This window comes from Pezoporus occidentalis, unplaced genomic scaffold (genome assembly GCF_034315485.1).
Source record: "Pezoporus occidentalis ecotype Australia unplaced genomic scaffold, CSIRO_AGI_Poc_V1 ctg128, whole genome shotgun sequence".
NCBI lineage: Eukaryota > Metazoa > Chordata > Aves > Psittaciformes > Psittacidae > Pezoporus > Pezoporus occidentalis.
In genome coordinates, this window is record NW_026913082.1 from 960,155 (window position 1) to 978,114 (window position 17,960).

General features: G+C 41.2%; 1 protein-coding gene across 2 annotated transcripts; it reads right to left on the reverse strand.

The window, feature by feature from the left end:
• Positions 1 to 11,905: 11,905 nt before the first annotated feature.
• Positions 11,906 to 17,322, reverse strand: FOXL3 (forkhead box L3). Of its 2 annotated transcripts, none has more exons than XM_062607996.1 (3): positions 17,135 to 17,322; positions 16,212 to 16,278; positions 11,906 to 15,865 (listed from the first exon to the last, which is right to left on the reverse strand). In XM_062607996.1, exons 1-3 carry the CDS (start codon positions 17,239 to 17,241, stop codon positions 15,383 to 15,385), a joined length of 657 nt encoding a protein of 218 aa, XP_062463980.1. In that variant the 5' UTR covers positions 17,242 to 17,322; the 3' UTR covers positions 11,906 to 15,382. The 2 variants fall into 2 exon arrangements, with proteins under 2 accessions (XP_062463980.1, XP_062463979.1); XM_062607995.1 differs by having other exon boundaries at positions 16,212 to 16,380.
• Positions 17,323 to 17,960: the final 638 nt, after the last annotated feature.

Genomic DNA, 17,960 nt, shown 5'->3' on the forward strand with positions numbered 1-17,960 from the left:
CTGTTCTCCTTGTGTTTTTTTTGTTTGTTTTTTTTTCTTTTCTTATTGATTTATTTAATATAGAAAATAATTCAGCTAGACAGAGGAATGCATGGTTTGTTCAAAAGGGAAAAAGTTCTGCATATTTCTGTTCAAGCGTCCCAAGACAACAGCAGCAGGACAAAATCCAGCACTGCTCTTATATTCACATGCTGCTGATGCTGGTATTGCCATGCCATATGAGACTTCAGATGGGGAGCTCTGCACATAATTAAATGGGCTCACACCAGAGTAGGCTCAGCTAAATGTGCAGCATCACTCCTGATGTTTAGTGTGAGATTGCTAGGAGGACTGGATCATGGACGACTGTATAGACTGATATGTAGTTCCTTTCCCTTTAGAGTTGGCCAGATGTAAGCAATATATAGAGTATAGTTCCTTACGGGTGAATCCACATTTCCTAGTCCTGACCTGGCAAATTCAAGGGTTTGAAACAGTGCCAGAGAAATCAAGAAAACAATTAAAAAAAAAATTGAAATAAAAGAAAACAAAGAAGATGAACAGTCAAGTGTCATTTAAATTGGAAAATATCAGCAAAGCATTGCAATGATCAAAATGTTTCATCTGAGATGATTCAGACATGAAGATGGAGCAAGAAGGAATTTCTCATCATCTGCCTGCTATGAAAGCCTGATAACACCCACCTGCAGCTGATAAAACTCATCACCACGGGCAGAGATGCAGCTGAGTTCCCAGTGGGGTTTCCTTCTTCCACCTACAAGGGGACCTCAACCTCTGCAGACTTTCTTACCCTGTTTGTGTCATGCTTACCAATTGTACTGGTCCACAGGATAAGAACATGGCTATGATAACTGTTCAGAGGGCTGGCTTCCGTATTTCATTTGTGTGACAGTTGGATTGTAGGAGGAATTCCCAGTAGTTGGTGGTTTCAGAGGTCCTTCTTCAGCCAACTCTTTATTATTCATGTCCTTGAGATTTGCCCTAGTCACACGTCTTTTTGTGTTTCTCTTTGTAGTTTATTTTGCAGTCCTTCCAATTAGCATACACTCATATGACAGCGTGAATATTAATATGATTTTCATTTATTTCCAGGGACAATAGCCATGTGGATCAGCAGGGCTCCACTAATCTATGCTGAAGATGTCAGAGTTGTTGAAGCTAGTTTAAAAGGCATGGGAACTGGTGGTTGTGGAGTAGCTCATTATAAACTCATTACAATTCTGTCCTGGAAGGTGAGGAGTATTGAACGTTTTATTGGAGCGCTGTATAGAAAGAAGGCAAATGTAGCTGAAAAATGTGTGAATTTGAATCTCTGATATGATGAGAAAAAGCCAATAATAAAAGAAAACCCCAGAAAGAGCATGGACAGAAAGGCAGGATTCTGTTAGCATAGAGATTTGCTCTTCCCAGCAAAATATGTCGTAATGTTTATCAGAATGCCTTCTTTGCGTGTGGATCTGTGGTTCATGTTTGACTGCATTGCCTCAGATTACAAAGACATTTTTCCACTTCCTTCTGAGGACAAAACACAGAGCCGTGGGAGCTGGTTGGAGGTCAGGGTGGTCTTAACCTCCTTCTGCATCTTTCTCTCTCTGCCCTCTTCCGAGGACCTAATTTAGATAGCCACAGCAGACTGTCCCCAGGGCTTAGTGAGTGCCAACACCATGCAGATCTCCCATCCCGCTTGCAGAGCCGCAGCACCATGCTGGAGCACATCACCCTCAGACTCCATGCTCTCTGCCTTTTATCCAGCCCTTTCAGCCTCTACAAGCTCCTTTGAGCTGCTGTGGGACAGCAGAAGCAGAAGATGAAGCCAAGTGAGCTTGAGGATATTGCCTTTATCTGATACCCTCTTCTCTAGGTGTATAACCTGTGCCTATCATGGCCTATGTATTGGGCTGCAAAGGACAGCAGGGTTGCAGAGAAGGATTCACATGTGTCCTGGAATTTCCCTCCTAAAATTTCATACATAGGCCAAGATCTGTTGGAGGGAAGGAAAACATCACTGAAATGTCTAATTACGTTCACGAGGCATTTGCAAGCAAATACGAAAACTAGATAAGTAAGGAATATGTTTTATCTCACTGCAATCTATGTGCACAGACAGAGAGAAACAGACAATAAAATTGCTTTTTAGTGTTGATCAGGCAGTGGCTCAGAGCTTCAAGCTACAGTTAACTGCTATATCCACATGGGAAGGTGCTCCCCAGCCCATCTCCATTGCTGAAATACTGGGCTGCCGTTGCTGGGCTTCAAATACACCTGTTACTGCACAATGAAGAACTTTGTGCAGGAAGTTCATTTTTAAGTTGACTGAGTCCTGTGTCCTTACACATCTTTATATCACTAGAAGCATTCTGGATACCTGTTTGGATCGATGCCCTTCAGGAATGTGAGGGAAAACATCACCATTGTTTGCTTTGCTAAATTAAGCCGAAGAAAATGATGGTGATCTTCTACCTGACTGCCTTTAAAATACTACTCCTACGGACTTCTTGCAACAATTACCCTGTTAAGCCGTGTCATTCGTGATTCGCTCTAAGAAAGAAATACGAGGGAAAAAGATTGAGCCAGAGACTCTGAAGTGTTTGGAATCGCAGAGTACTCCCAGCTTTGGCAGCCTTCAGCACCCTGCCCGCCCAAGTGACAGCTAGCAAAAAAGCTTGGTAGCTTCAATTCTTCACTGATGGTGACCTGGGAGTGATGCTCCCACTCTTGAAGACCTTCTTTTGCACTTTTTTTGGGTAGATAAAGCTAGAAAGGTTGGTTTTATTTCCTGGTGACCTGATTCTCATTTGCAAAGAGTGAAGAATTCCCTGGCCCCACATTTCTTTCATGCGGAGTAGTGGAAAGAAACGTTTCCATGAGTGACCGTAATGATCTTTTCCTTGCTGTTTTGGCGTCAGTTACTGTATTCCATTCTGATTTAATTTGTGGCATTTCCTCCTCATATTTGTTGCTTTATGTTATATATTTAAATATGATGTATCCCTAATGTAGGAAATATGTTCTATACTTCTGAGCACATGTATACAAAGGCTAATTCTTATGCTGTAATTTGAAAAACATGAATCAAACCCAAAAAATTAAAAGAACAAGTGCCTTAAACATATTTAAGGTAATGGCATATTTTCAGGAAAAACAACAGCTTATTCATTTTCATATGAAATCAAAAGTACCCTGGAAGAAGATCTGGATACTTATATTCACTTATTTTAATATTGGTTATATATTGTAACTTAAACAGAATGAGGTAATCAATCTTTATATGGTTATATAAATAAAACAAACTACTTAATTTGTTTTACGTTACAAAGACCTGGAATCCTAATAGGAATTGAGTGCATTTGTGAATTTATGTAACAAACATATCACTACCAACACCAAATTACATCTCAATCAATGTTAAAAGGCATCTGACATTTCCCTTTGATTTATGGATTAACCTTTACATTTAATACAGTCTAGCATTTATTGTTTTCATCAGTTTGTGGTTTGGTAGCAACCCCAGAGCTCATTGCAGGGACCTGACTAAATTAATAGCTTTTCCCACCATGATCAAATAACTAATGAAAAAGGTCTATTTTGCACAGCTGGTGGGTACTAATATTTAAACAAACAAAACAAACCTTTATGAAGGACAAATGAGTCTTGGGTTCTGATTCTGCTTAGTGAAGTTATTTATCTTGGGAAACCAAGGTGCACCTATTGACTGTGGTTAAACCTGGCTAAAATGTAACGTATTAAAACCAAAGTGACGTGAAAGCAGTCCTGAGGTGGCAGCCCAGAGGAATACATTTTATTTCAGGATTAATTTGCAGGAGAAAATAGAAAGTTTATACACCTCATTGTCTGAGACATTCTCTCTTTGGCATGGAAAAGATTGGGGAAAAAATACAAGTAGTTTTGCCAAGTTCTGCTCCCATTAGTACTGTTCAGATGCGGAGGGATTATATAGTAGAACGATAAAGTGTTAAACAATTATCTGCATCATTTCGTGGAAATAATTCAAATACAAAAGAACTTTCTTGAATAATGAATAACACTTTCTTTAAATAACCTCCAAATTACCCTGATTGAGGACTAATTATTTTAACAAGAAAAACATTATTCAACTTAAACTGAATTTAGTGTTGAAAAGTCATTTATACTTTTCATTTCAAGCATCATTTTGCACACATTTAATCAACATGAAATTCCCATTAACTTTTGTATTGCAAGCAAAAGGGATTAGCACCTTGTTGTGTATAACGCAGTTGGGCTCCATATAAGTCATGTAGAAGATGTGACAGGCTTGCCCAATTGCCAAGTACACTCATCTCCCATTTCATCATGATCAAGGATAGACTGAGACTTGAGCTTTGAAAAAACTGACAGATTTGGTTATATTTGTAAAACTGTTCTGAATTCCTCTTATTTTTGTCCATGATAGCAGTGAAATTTCCACTCTGTCCCATGTGGAGAAAAGAAAAGTTCTCTAAGGAAAGTTACTGTCATTGTATTTTGGCACATCTGCTTCCTCACTCTTAAATGTTCATTTTTCTCAAGGTTCATTGAAGGTTTTCAAGCCTTAAAAGTCAGGGTTCATTATAGTTAAGTTTTTCTTTGAATTACAAGGAGACGGGAAAGTCCTATCTAGCATCCTTATATAGCTTACAGTGGCTCCAACAGACGCTACCTTACACTTTCAGCAGTGATTGCAGGTGGAGGATCTCTGTAATTACAGTGCAGTTTTATCTGTTTTACTCACACTCACAGCTAGTTTTTGCTATGGCTTCGTCATACATGCAAAGCCGCAGGACTTCTGAAGGACAGAGGAGGGCAGAGCTCATCAGTAAAAGCTCTTTTCTCACAAGTCACACAGGCAAGTAAAACAAAACACAACGAAACAAAACAAACCTAAAGAACTTTCCCACTTCTGCTGAACTTTTCACCTGTAAAGGTTGGCCTGTCGAGAAGCCACAATCCATGACAATCCACTTTTTCTCAGCCTCTGTGTGATGGATGGCCATGGATCATTACTTCAGGATGGCACCACAACTAAGTTAGTAGCAAATGCTAAGTGCTGAGCTTGTTTTGGCCTGGGAAATTTCTCTGAAGGCAAAATCAAAGCTCTCTTCTTGTCAAGCCTTTATAATTGGGACATTGTATACTAGCCCCCTCAGAACAGGGTTGGGAATATCCCAAGAAACACCAAGCTGTATTCTCCTTGAGATTTCGCATCCGGGGAGCAAATGCTATGGCAAAATAATTTCAAGCTCCTGCGTGGATTCCTTGGATTTGAACAAATACCCTGGAATTATAGAGACCCTTTGAAGACAGTGGTTCAATAATTCATTGCAATACCATCACTGCTAATGCTAGAGACTCCTCTTAAAATTGCAAGGGTTCTCTTCTCATTTTGACTGCCAGTAGAAGGTTTGTTTTGAGGGCATTTTTGGAAAGAATTGGCTGTAAAATGCTTCTCCTTGCTATAATGGCACAATGTTTGCTAATACGGGCAGCAGTGTGAGTTATTATGTGATGCAACTTGGAAAGTTTCTTTCATTTAGCTGGAGACATGGGTATGCTTTACATCATTTTGAAAATGAGGAGCAAGAATATTAGTTTCAAAAAGTATGAATGTTTCCAAGCCTTGTAAGCTGATCCCAGTAATCTTTTCTTTTTTAGTGTTTTTTTTTTTTGTGTTTCTTAAAATTCCTGTTCCTGGAGTCGTGTGAAAGTGGAGGAGCCCGTAGTTTTTGTACAGTCATGTACAACTCAGTTCTCTATGAAGCTCTGTCGCAACTGCTCAGTGGCAGTATGGACGAAATCCGCTAGAGAAGATTAAAGCACAAGCAGGAAAGGTGACAGCAAATGAAGAGAATGTAGAAGGTCAATGATATAACCGTGCTGATATAGTATGTTTCTAACAAAATGTTTTACAAAGGTGAACTCTCTGTACTGCCTTGCAAATGGGGATGTGGAGACACAGAGATGAAAAATGCCTTTCCCCAAGGCATTGCCCATGTTGGAGACAAAATAACATGAATCTCTGGAGCCAGAAGGTTTTCTTCTTAGATTATTCCAGAGAAAAGGCTGAAACACAGAAGCAAACAAAAAGGTTTTCTTGGCAACAGTTTAAAAAGAAATACAGAATTGCCTCCTATTTTGAAGGAGTGCATTATAATCAGAGTATAGTTAAATCTAATATAGGAGTCCATGTGCTACCACCAGCAATACTCCTTTTGTAATTGCCTCCAGCTATTGCTACTAGTAGTTCAGATTGCAATTTCCTTGTACCGTATGTCAATATTGCTGGATCACAAGCGAGGAAACAGGAAGCCTGATAATCAATTTCAGTAGCTATACAGTCATTTAGCTTGTGAGTTCAGCAATGGGGAATATTTTAAACTTCAGCTCTAGTAATTGCAACCAAGAATTAAGACAGAGATATCAGTTTCATGTGCTCTACACACATGTGCCCAGTACACAGAAAACCCACTTGCTAATAGGAATGTTCCTTACAGGAATAAATTGCAGTTGGGTTTGCAGCTCAGGTATGGTCTTTGCTCTCCAAATTCAGCTTATGCTGTTGACATAGTATAAGTGATTCAGATTCAGCTAAGCTTAGCAGAAAAGAAAAAACTTCCTATACATTAATGTATATTGATTTCTTCTTTGAAATGAATGGCTGGTGTTAAGTGACAAGCTACAACTCTGTGATGCTGTAGCACAGAGCTGCCATGGTTATTCATTTTGTCTTACAAACACCCACAGAAAGAACTGAGTCTCCTTTCAAATAAACATCTGTCAAACAAGGAGTGTTTCAGGTGAGAGCACTTTATTACAAGCATCCTCTGCCAGTGAGTGTTGGTGGACACGCTAGTGGTACCCACACCTTGCTCTGCTGCCTGTCCCCATCACCGGTGGGGATGATGCTTGGACTGCGGTGAGGATGATGCTTGGACTGCACAGCATGTATGAAGTGAGTATCTCATGAGGAGAAGATCCTACACTGTTTTCAACCATGCAAAATGTGCTACTATTTTTCCCCAAGGAACTAAGACCCAGGCATGAATTAGGCAGTGATCTTCAGAGATGAGGTAGTCTTGTCCTTGCTCATCTTCCGCAGTGGCCCTGTGGCCCTTCTGCTGTCACTTGAGGGGAAGGAACATGGGAGAGAGCAGGCTGCTGGGAGCAGGGATTTCCTAGGAGCAATTCACATGGCTTGTCCCTTCCATTCACTCCTGGGAGAGAAGTCAGGTGAAACTGGGCTAAAGGATGGACTTTGAGTGGCAGATTGTCCCAAGTGTCTTTATAAAACAACACAGGAGACCACTGTCTGTGGAAATCACGTTTCCCATCCCCATAAAGGCAACGGGGATCTTTTCTAGAAAACAGCTCCACCTCTGCCATGTCAAGATAAGTGTGCATTGGCACAGGATAGAGATCCTTTCATTTTAGTCCTTTGTGTATATGAGGTTGGAAATCAGGCAGGTTCCCTGAGCAGTCTGCTTCCCTGGGGAGCTGCTCACCTTTCTGCTGTGGCCAGCCCTGATTTCAGCTCTTTCCCAGCTGCTCCTCCAAGCATGGCTGAGGACCAGCAGTGAGGAAGCACTGGAAGAAGGACGGGATCAGGACCCCCTCCTCTTTTCACCTAACGTACGCATATTGGTCTGGCATGGCAAAAAGCTGCCACTGTCTCTGGGTCATTTATTTCTTGGTTGACAAGAAATCAGTCTTCTCATCTCCCGCCTCATCAACCTTGTTTGAAAGTGCATGCCTAGCTGCGTGCTTTCCACCTGGTGTAAGCTTGTCTTGGTTTCATGCACTGGGAAGCAGAAAGAGCCAAGCTTCCTCTCTACTCCAGGATCAGAACCTAAACCAGATTAAAATGTTGCTGTTTGAATTTTAAAACGTTGTTTTCCATGACATGATTATGTGACCTACCTTTGTTTATTATAAATCTAATACCACAAGTTACAGTTCAATGAATTCACATTTTATTTGAAATTTTTGTCTGAAGTTGCCTAAAGCTCTTCAAGAAACAATTGCACAAAACCATATGAGAACTGCTAATTTATAATCTGCAGCATCACAGCACAACCAGCTTTTCATTTGGTTAAAAGGAAATGGTTACTTAGAACAACAAAGCAAACCATGTGTCCATAGTTTATATTAAATGACCCTGGTATTTATTAGGGATACTCGATGTATCATCTTGAAAATATTTATTTTCCTGTAATTCCAACAACAGCAAAACAAAATAGAAAGTAATACAACGTCATCTGTTTGCCAAACTGTAGCAGATTTTGGGACAGTTTCCTGCTGAAAGAAAATTTGAGATCTCAAGCCTGGGTATTGGCTTAGTGTAACTTTATTTGAGTGTATACACCAGCCCCAGAACAGAGGTGCTCTCAAAGAACATACAAACATCTCTACACCAGGAATCTCACCCAAATGCCAACATCTGGTTCTGCTGTGTTCAGCCCTTGGGCTTTGGGGAACTTCTTCCCTATTTGGACACATTTCCCATTGAATTCAGGAAGTATTTTGTCTAGCTGAAAGACGGAGCCAAAGAAACCTGTGGAAAAGAAGTTGCTATTTTGTCTCAAGAAAACACCAAGTTAAGTGCTAGAAGGTATTTCATTTTCTCTGCAGTCCACATAGCCTTTAATCTGATTAATCTCTGGTCCTGGCAACAGGAGATGAAGTTCTGGTCCCTTGAACCTGATGGCAAAACTCGCATTCATTTCATGAGGTTCAGGATTCAACCCATGGAGCCAGTCCCAGATGCTCCAATGCAGAACAATGTTATGGGTTGATTAGTACTGAAATGCCTCTCAGGGCTTGATAATTACTCATATAGCCCTCAGCCTTGGAAAAACTTGAGATAGATTAATCACTAAACAGCTCATTGCACCTTTTATTTTCCACATTGACTTTTATGGAAAGTACTGCTTCTTTTTTCCCAGTCTCAGAGAAGCCATGCTGGAAGGACAGGATGGCAGCACAGGATGCTGGTTGCAGTCAATACTAGCATAGTGTAATGCCTCAAGGCAAAGAGGGGAAGACAGGGAACAATTTTGTTGTAGGAATAAATATCTATGGCATGAAACCTCAAAAAGGATTTTCAGCCAGGGCAGATCTTGCTTGGGACAGATGGCTAATGGTCAGCAGATCCTTTGGGCTCAAGAGGAAAGTTGATTCTGTCCTATTTTTTTTCCCAGATAAAGGAGAACATAACAGTGTTTCACCATTAGCAGCTATGGAAACTGCAGCTTCAGGGAGACAGTTATATCCACATATATGGGGCTGCAAGGCCAAGTGCTAGTACTGACAAAAGGTTTTAATGACTGAGGGAAAGAGTAGTATTCTTATAGCTGTGCAAATTTCAGGAAGCCTAATTCTTTTAATTAGAAATGCTGATACCACTAGGAAAATTGAACTAACTTCCAAGCCTATTAAGCCTTCATCATGTCTTCATCAAAGACCTAAGAGGGAGCAGCTTTCATGCAGAACAGTTAGCTGTAACAACAAGAAAGCTTCACTGAGCTGCACCATACAGGCTGACAAGTCATTTCGGTATCTTATTTCCAACCTGCTCAGAGCAAGACAAGATGGTAAGTGTGTGATGTATCTCCTAATGATGGAGACCAGCAGCTCAATTCTAAAGTGGACTTTTTTGTTCTGAAAGACTCCAGCAGAGCAGCAACCCCCAAAAGATGAAAGGTAGTTCCTGTTGCTGAACACTGCTGACCCCTGCTATGAAGTGACAATGAACACACAGAGAAAAACACTCACAACCAAAAGAAAGTTGGTTGGGCTTACGGCAACTTCTAGTTTTCTTCTCTGACAGTACTCTGCGAGTGCTATTTTCAGTTTTATAATTATGGTGAGAAACATGGTGTATTTTGATTCCTAATTTAGCCTGTTTATCCTGAGAGATTCCAGGATCTTCATTTGAAAGATAAATTCAAACCTTGTTTTTCCTTTGCAGCACACATTCCATAACAAAAACATTGCATGCCATACTTTGTTACAGGGCTTGGAAGACCTCCACGACCATAAATTTAGGAACTTGTGGAACACAATGGACTTCAGGATGGAAACAAGCCAGTTGGCCTATCTGGTCAGGTCCATCCCTTCTGTTTGAATTAACAGCTGGATTTCACAGTGGGAGAAATCCGGCAGTTCTTTCTCAGGCAAAATTCTCACAGTTGGATTTGCCTCCAACTGCTGTAACTAGGGTGGGAGGGAGCACAACTTTGTTATTTTATGTTAGCTCTCTGGGTAAAAAAGATCCAGTTCAAGTTCTGCAGGATGTGGACCTACCCTGTTCTTTAATTTAATGACCCTAAGCGCAATAAGGACATTCCTACTAACACAGAGGCAGAGGACATGTACTAGGTCCTTCATGCGTTGCAGTGCATATGGTACCCATGTTACCGAGAAAGCAATTAGAAGCTGGATGCCAAGGCAAAATAAAGAATCAGGACCATTTGTTGCTGAGAATGCTAACTAGGACAACTCACCAGTTGCGGGCACAGTGTGGCAGACTGTGTGAGATGTTGTATATAATACGCGAAGTTCAGTTTCACACTTGGTATTTCAGTTCCAAAAGTAATTGTACCAAAGTTAATGGATTTGCAAGGATTTACACCCACAGAGCAGGAGGAGAACACACCCCAGAGGAGGCAGAGAGGGGAAAGCCCAGCTGGAATGGGAAGCGCAGGATTTTCTTGTCTTGGGTTTGGGATCTGAAGTGCTGATCACAGACAGGGATTTGTGTTACACTGCCAGAGGTGAAGATTAAAGCCCTGTTTGCTTAGGGGCATATGGGCTAGGCTCCCTTTTTTGTCTGAGCTTGAGTGTCGTGGGACACTGGGGAGATGCTGCCCTTGATTTACAGTAGACGTTTGATACGCAGCTCAAGGGCTCTTGCCCTGCACCATTTGCAGAGTCCTAACTCTGGGACTGTATTACTGAAACATGTAAAGTAGAGCTTTTTCCCTAACGCTTGTCCATCCAAACCCTTTCCCCTCTCAGTGTGTCCCATTTCAGTGGAGAGTTAAAAAGGCACACAAGGTTTGGACCTTAAAAGGCAATCGCTATCCAAAAGGAAAACCCTCTGTGATCAGAAAATGGTGCAAAAATCTCGATTCAGGTTCGAAGGAACATGCAGATTGCTCTGAGGACCAGCCTGCTGTGTGGCTGAGGAAGGCTGTGGTAGCCCAAGTAACAAAACTGAGCACAGCAAAGCAAAGGTGTGGAGAGAACCAGCTGTCCAGTGTGGTTTGACTTTCAAATGCTCCTTGAGTACAACTTCTGTTTATACGGGGAGTTAATGGCTCTCAACTAATAAGATCTATCTGACTGGCAGAAAAATAGGGGAACTTGAGCTTGGCTTTACTGTCAAAGAAAAGGTTTGTTTTCAGCTATCCTAGTTTGCATTAATGCTTCCATAATGAGAGGAGGTTCTGCTGAGGGGGAAGTTCTTATAGGTGAGGTCAGTCACTGGTCTGTATTAGGTGTTATCTGGCCTTACTTTAGTGGGGGAGGTGGAATAAAGTGCTACAACCTTGACCAAGTACTTTGAATTCCATTCTGAGGTAGAGGATCATCTTGCTGTGCAAAAAACGCTTTTGTGACTCCAGTGACAGAAGTGTAAGAAATGAAATCATCAGAAGTCAAACGACTGCAGAATAACCTGGCGTAGCTCCATCAAAATCTTTGTTTTATCATGGGACGCCTTCTTTTAAAAGGATAAATAAACAAAACACCCCAGGGTCCCTCACTGAGGCTGAGCCTAGCTTCTCTCCAGAAAGAAACCTTTCATCTTTCCTTTACAAAGGTATTTATGATCCTAAAAGGAGAGGACAAAAGCCTTGCCCACCAGCTCAGCAGTGAGAAGCTGCTCTCCTGCCTCCATCTCCTGTCTTACCCCTGGCTTGGGACAGACAGTGCCAGATCCCCAGCAGAAGCTCTTCTTTTGGGGTCAGGAAATCCAGGGCTCATTCTGGGCTTCTCTTCCCCGTCAGGAAGACCTCCTGAGATGGGGAATTGAGCCAAACACCAATACCTTTGATCATTTTGGCTTCTGTGTGCAGCCTAACCAGCCCTGTGATGGTCTTGGTGGGATGCAGACCCCTTCCCCGCACTGTTCAGCCCTGGCTTCGGCTCAGCTTTTAACCTGTGTATCAAAACACTTACGTGTGGAGAACATTCAGCCTGCTTCAACATAGGGCAAAGATGGATGCTCCTGTGAGATTCTTTTCCTTTCATTTCAGCTTTATGTAAGTGGCTGACAGGCTGTGACAGAGCTGAAGAAACAGCTCTAGACTCAGAGTGCAGGGATAAAAAGAAAAGAATGTGGACTTTTTTCCCCCCTTCCCTGAGAAAAGGTAATTTACGTAAATTTATCCATGACCAGCATATGGCAATAGCTCACAACTTTTGTTAATGGAAACCTGGTGATCCATAACACTTGTGTGGGAGACAGTTGCTCGGGGGTAATACAATATTAATGTTAATATCAATGATCGATCAGAGGATTTGCAAGAAAGGCATAAAGTATTTAATTATAATTACATTGGGAATGGCTTTGTAATGGCTACGACATTTGAATAAGGTCACATCTAGCCCTCACCCCTGTTATGTTGTTCTATATTAAATGCCATTCACTTTAAGTGCTGGAAACCTTTCTGGAGTCGTCAGAATATAATATACTAGGTAAATTGAAATATGTCCCTTCATTTTTTGAAATATGATTGATATCCTTTGCAAAACAAATGTTAACACCTATTTGTACACAAATTTCTTTGATTATGTGTTAGGGAAACTCAAGTATGACAGTCTCTCCCTAGCAGGCACTTTACTGTGAGCAAAGGACATGGCTATTTGTGAATATTAATTCATTGTACTGAAAATGGGTTTGGATCTCTGCTATAAATCCACCTGGGTGTATTTCTGCCTTTCCTAATACATGAATCCTATCTTGCTTAGTAGCCATAACTATATGTCCATTGGCCTCAGCAGCCTCACCTGGGTAAGGTGTTGCTTATTAGGAACTTTTGCTGTCATTGAGCTCCCTTTTGCTAACAGCATTAACAAAGAAGACATAGCAAGAATCATATTTGCACATTTCGCAGCAAAAAAAATATATATTTCAAATATACTGCAGATGTATATAACTATCAGCCTACAGCAGCATTGCCATGTTTAAAACAATCAAGAAAAAATCTGCGTGTAAAGCATGAATATATAAATGTAGGATCCTACAGGTACCAACCCACATGTGAGTGCATGCATACATTGAAGTACTAAATGAGGACATGCTCTTCCCACACCTCTTTACTACAGAGCATAAATACTAAAGGAGCAAATTCTTGTGCCTGTTCAAATAAGAACCCATCTCTCCAGTGACCCCAGAGTTTTTCTTCTTTTTTTTTAATGTCAATGTAAACAGCAGAACAATCAGGTCTAATGAGTCAAATTTTGCTTTCAGGTAATTGCCCAGAATAACCACTGATTCAGAGAGAACTGAAATCTTCCATTTGAAGGCTGAGTTTGGTGACAAGAAGTCATTCCTTCAGAGTTTGGAAGACATGCAGTGATGTACCTGACATGATTTTGCATTCAGACTTTTCTGAAGAAGAAGCAAAGACTTTTCATGCTGTGAAAATGCCTGAAGAGAGCAAGTTTTATCATTTTCCAAAAAAATGAGCCTTTATTACCAACCAGTGTGAAACACCCCTGACGGTAAATTTTAAGTATATGGCAGGATTTTCAGCATCATGACAACATACATCATGCATTTTTACAACATATAAATGCAATGATACTGCTCCCTTTCTCAATAACAATATATAAGAATATATAGTATAAATGTACAATATATATTAGACACAATGTAAAATAACTTAGTGAAATGTCAAACCTGCATAAAAGTTCAAGTCATGGCTGAGCATACCTCTAGCACAGTTTTGTTTAATCTGATCTCATGCACCTTCATTTACCTTTAGTTCATGTTGCAAAGATAATTTTATCTCTCTGTATGTAATGGCTTAAAACCACCAGAATCCTTGTTGTTGTTTTTTGTTTTTAAATACATATGCAGTAGGTGAAGACTGCAGTAGCCAAGTCAAAACCAAGATTTTGTGGAGTCTTTATTAATACTGCCATTAGGTACTGGGAAGCAATTCATCGTGGACAAGTTGTATAAAAGCAAGCTCTTCAACGCTCATTACAGTTCATCATTGTCCATCAGGTTCTGTTCTGAAATATCCCACCTCATGTAAACGTTAATGAAACGGCTTTCTTTAGAAATGGAGCTCATGACCTAATATTGCAATCTGCAAATTATAAATCTCACTAGCTTTGCTGAAACTGTATCAAGTACCACTTTGCTAACTGCTTGCAAGAAGGATCAATATAAATCTGTTTAATACAAATATACAACTTGTCTCAAAGCAGGTAGGTGGAATTCTAGCTTTGGTCAATGCTGTATACAGCTTCTTGCAAAGCCACGTCTCCCTTCACACTTGCTAAATGAAATATGTTCAAGGACTTTCCTACAGCATCTCAGGAATCTTTCTGATAGTATAGAGGGAGAAGTTTGTTTATTTTTTTAAATCCAAGGCATTAAGAGGCCCTATGCCTCTGTCACATTACCCATCAAAGTGTACCAAACTTCAACAGCCTTGCAATTAGCTTTCTTGACATTATTTTGAATACAATTTCACTTCAACTATTTAAACAACTCTGCCCTGAATATCAACAAAAATATACTTTAAACACTTATTAATAACTGTGTTTTCTCATTAAGGATGAGTGAAAGCTGCAAAACAGTTCAAAACAAGATGTTAAAATAAAAACTAAGGTAAGAGAGAGTGATATTCTGTGACTCCTTTTAAGAAAGTGAAGTCACCCCCCTTTACATTCTCAGCCAGTGTAAGTTGACAGAATTACACTATTTTAGATCATCTTAAGTTCTGATCTATATACTTCAGTGGAATTAATCCTAATTTCCACTAGTGAAAGTGGAATCAAGTTCACTTTGTCTTTAATAAAGCAATGGGTGATAAGCAAGTCTTTTTTCTGTCAGATTCTGCTTGAGAAAGGAAATTCTTCGTGGTGTTAAATGGTGCCCACGACGATTTAGAAACCAAAGCTAGAATTTCATGAATTTCAGCATAATGAAAACTGACATTGGTAACTGTTATTTATGCTCTAATCTTAGCAAAGTTCTTTGGTTACAGACAGAGCATCAGCTGGTGAATCAGTAACCCTTTCTGAGGACTGCTTGTGAAGACAACGAGGAGGCAGGCAGCTGGTTTTCAGTGACATGAGGCTGCTGAACACACTGCAACTCAGACTTTTTTGCCATGAATAAATAATATCACATTGTCCAGAACTGGAGATTAATTTGTTGAGCCTCCAGTAGATGATATTTATTTTCTTGCATATTATATTGAGATCGCAGGACAGGCAAAGGGTCGGGGGCTGAAAGGATGTAATCAATGCTGAATTTAATTTCAGAATCCGATTTTGCCAAGGAGGAATTGCTTAGGCTTTGCCTGTTGGTCATGCCGTTTGGAACAAACCCACGAGGCTCCAGCAGTCTTGGGCCTGGTTCAATTCTTCCGTGCTTACTTTCAGAAGAGGAAATGTTGTTTAAAGCAGAGTCCATAGAAGACGTATCGGAGGATGAAGGACTTTTCCCCCTGCTTGGTCTCTGCTCCTTATGTTCCCTTTTCACGTTCCTCCTCCTCCGTCTTCGCCTGTAATTCCCATTTTCAAAGAGATCCAGCATGGATTCACATCCTGTTGCAAAGCTCCAATAGTTTCCTTTCCCCTTCTCATTCCCTTCTGTTCTGGGAACCTGTATTTATTTAAAGGCAGTTCAGTATTTGTATGTGTTACAGATGCTGCTGCTTCACATCTGCATTCATTTACATTCAAGAATGGTGTAAACACATATGACAAGACTTTTAAGCCTATTCTCTTTCATTGTATGAATAGGATGTAAACTCCATCCTCTTCAATTTGTTATCTGTTAGCACACACCAGACAAAGATATACTTTTCACAATTGACAACTCAGAGACATTTTAAGTGATTTGCAGCTCAGCTGTTTGTTTTCCTTCTTTCCTAGTGAAAAGATTATCCCTGCATATATTTTTTTAGCCATGCACAGTGTGTATGTAAATATACAGTTACTGATCTTACCTTTACAAAACAACTGTTAAGTGATAAGTTATGTCGGATGGAGTTCTGCCAGGCTCTTTGATTTGATCTGTAGTAAGGAAATTTCTTCATTATAAAGTCATAAATGCCAGAGAGGGTGACTTTATTGGAAGGACTTTGCTGGATGGCCATTGCAATTAAGGCAATGTAGCTGAAAAAAGGAAAACTTGCTGTTACACCGTCACCTTACTCACGTACTCAGTCTTTAGGACCACATGGGCACATGTGTGCCTATATCCTGCTTCCAAAAGTTCTCCCAGTGGATCTGCACCCTGACATGAGACATCCCGGGGATAAGTCCCGAGCATGGTCACTGCCTCTTAGCCCCGAGCCTCCAGGGTGATACACAGGCGTTACTTCCAGGCGATTGATTCCCAGCCAGGCTCTTTGCTCTGGCACTCAGTGCAGAGGGCTTAGATACAGGAGGATTACAGAAAAATCATCCACCTCTCAAACTCCAGCAGAAAAGTTTCTCTGAGCTGGAAAGCTGCAGCGAGACAGTCCAGGCTCAGAGACAGTGTCACTGGAGACCTTGCCTGCTGGTGTAAAGGACCTTAGGTTCCCTGTGAACATCTACACTGCACCTCTTCCCACCGTGATGGGGATTATCTGCATCCAATTCACCCACTGGCACATTGCATATTTAATTCCCCTTCTCCTGGGGCTCCTGAAGGTTGGAGGACACCATCTGAGATCTGCTGACTCAACAGCATGCCAGAGTTGCTGTGACCCCGCACGGGAGAAAACAAATCATGGACACTTCAAACACAGAGAAGGGGGGAAATCAGACCCACTGCACGCACCTGGGGAGAGGTCCCACAGTCCCCCCAAAATCTATAATCCCACCACCCCAGAGCTCAGAAACCACCCCAGAAATGAGGGGATTTGGAAAAACTTCATCTTACCTGTATGCTGGTCTGGTGAATTTTTTCTCTTCATCAGAACTACAGGTAGGATAATCATCCCCATCATAATTAAAGCAGTTATAGGGGTACTGCGTGTTGTCAAACATTGTCCTGCTCCTTGCTCAGCTCCTGTGGAGTGAGAGAGATGGAGTGATGTTTCTCAGAGCTTGGACTCCCTCCTCCCTTCTTCCCTCCCCTCTGTCTGTCTCATACCCTCTCTCCCCCCTCCTCACACTCCCTCTCCTCTGTGCACACACACTCTCTGTGATGGGGTGGGGATTGTTTTTGCAATTCTCGCGCCCCAGACAGCCTGTCTGTTAGGATATTATTTTTTTGGGGGGGGGGGGGATTGTTATTATTATTATTGCTGTTGCCTCCAATGGTGTGGCTGAGCCAGGCGGCTGGTGACTGATGGAGCTGGTGAATTGGGGGTGAACCTTTGAACCGGAGTGTGTGCTGCCAGTAGCTCTGCTCAGCTCGCTGGGTGGTCCAGGCTAGAGAGGGGCTGGCGCTCACCCCCTTACACCCCCCCCCCCCCAGCCACATCCACAACGTGACAAAAGCAAACAGCATGATGTTAATAAATCATGCTTCAAGGTCTTTACTTGGAAATTAAACTTTAAGAACAGAGTGCAGATCGCCCCAGCCCCCAAGTCCTCCCCCTTCCTATTTTTCTCTCCCCAGCGAAGCAGGGTGGCTTTCTTATTTATTTATTTTTAGAAACCCGATGTACAGTAAACAGACGTTCCAGGCAGTAATGCACGCTTGTCCTGATCTGCAATCTATAATACAGTATAATAGACATAAATTATATTTCCATGACTAA

What these genes read in the sequence shown, in the direction of transcription:
- FOXL3 (XM_062607995.1), bottom strand. Translation starts at nt 17,241, where the DNA reads ATGTTTGACAACACGCAGTACCCCTATAACTGCTTTAATTATGATGGG. An exon ending in TTCACCAGACCAGCATACAG is followed by an intron (nt 16,381 to 17,134) that starts GTAAGATGAAGT and finishes TCCTTTTTTCAG; the next exon opens with CTACATTGCCTTAATTGCAA. An exon ending in TTAACAGTTGTTTTGTAAAG is followed by an intron (nt 15,866 to 16,211) that starts GTAAGATCAGTA and finishes AAATAAATACAG; the next exon opens with GTTCCCAGAACAGAAGGGAA.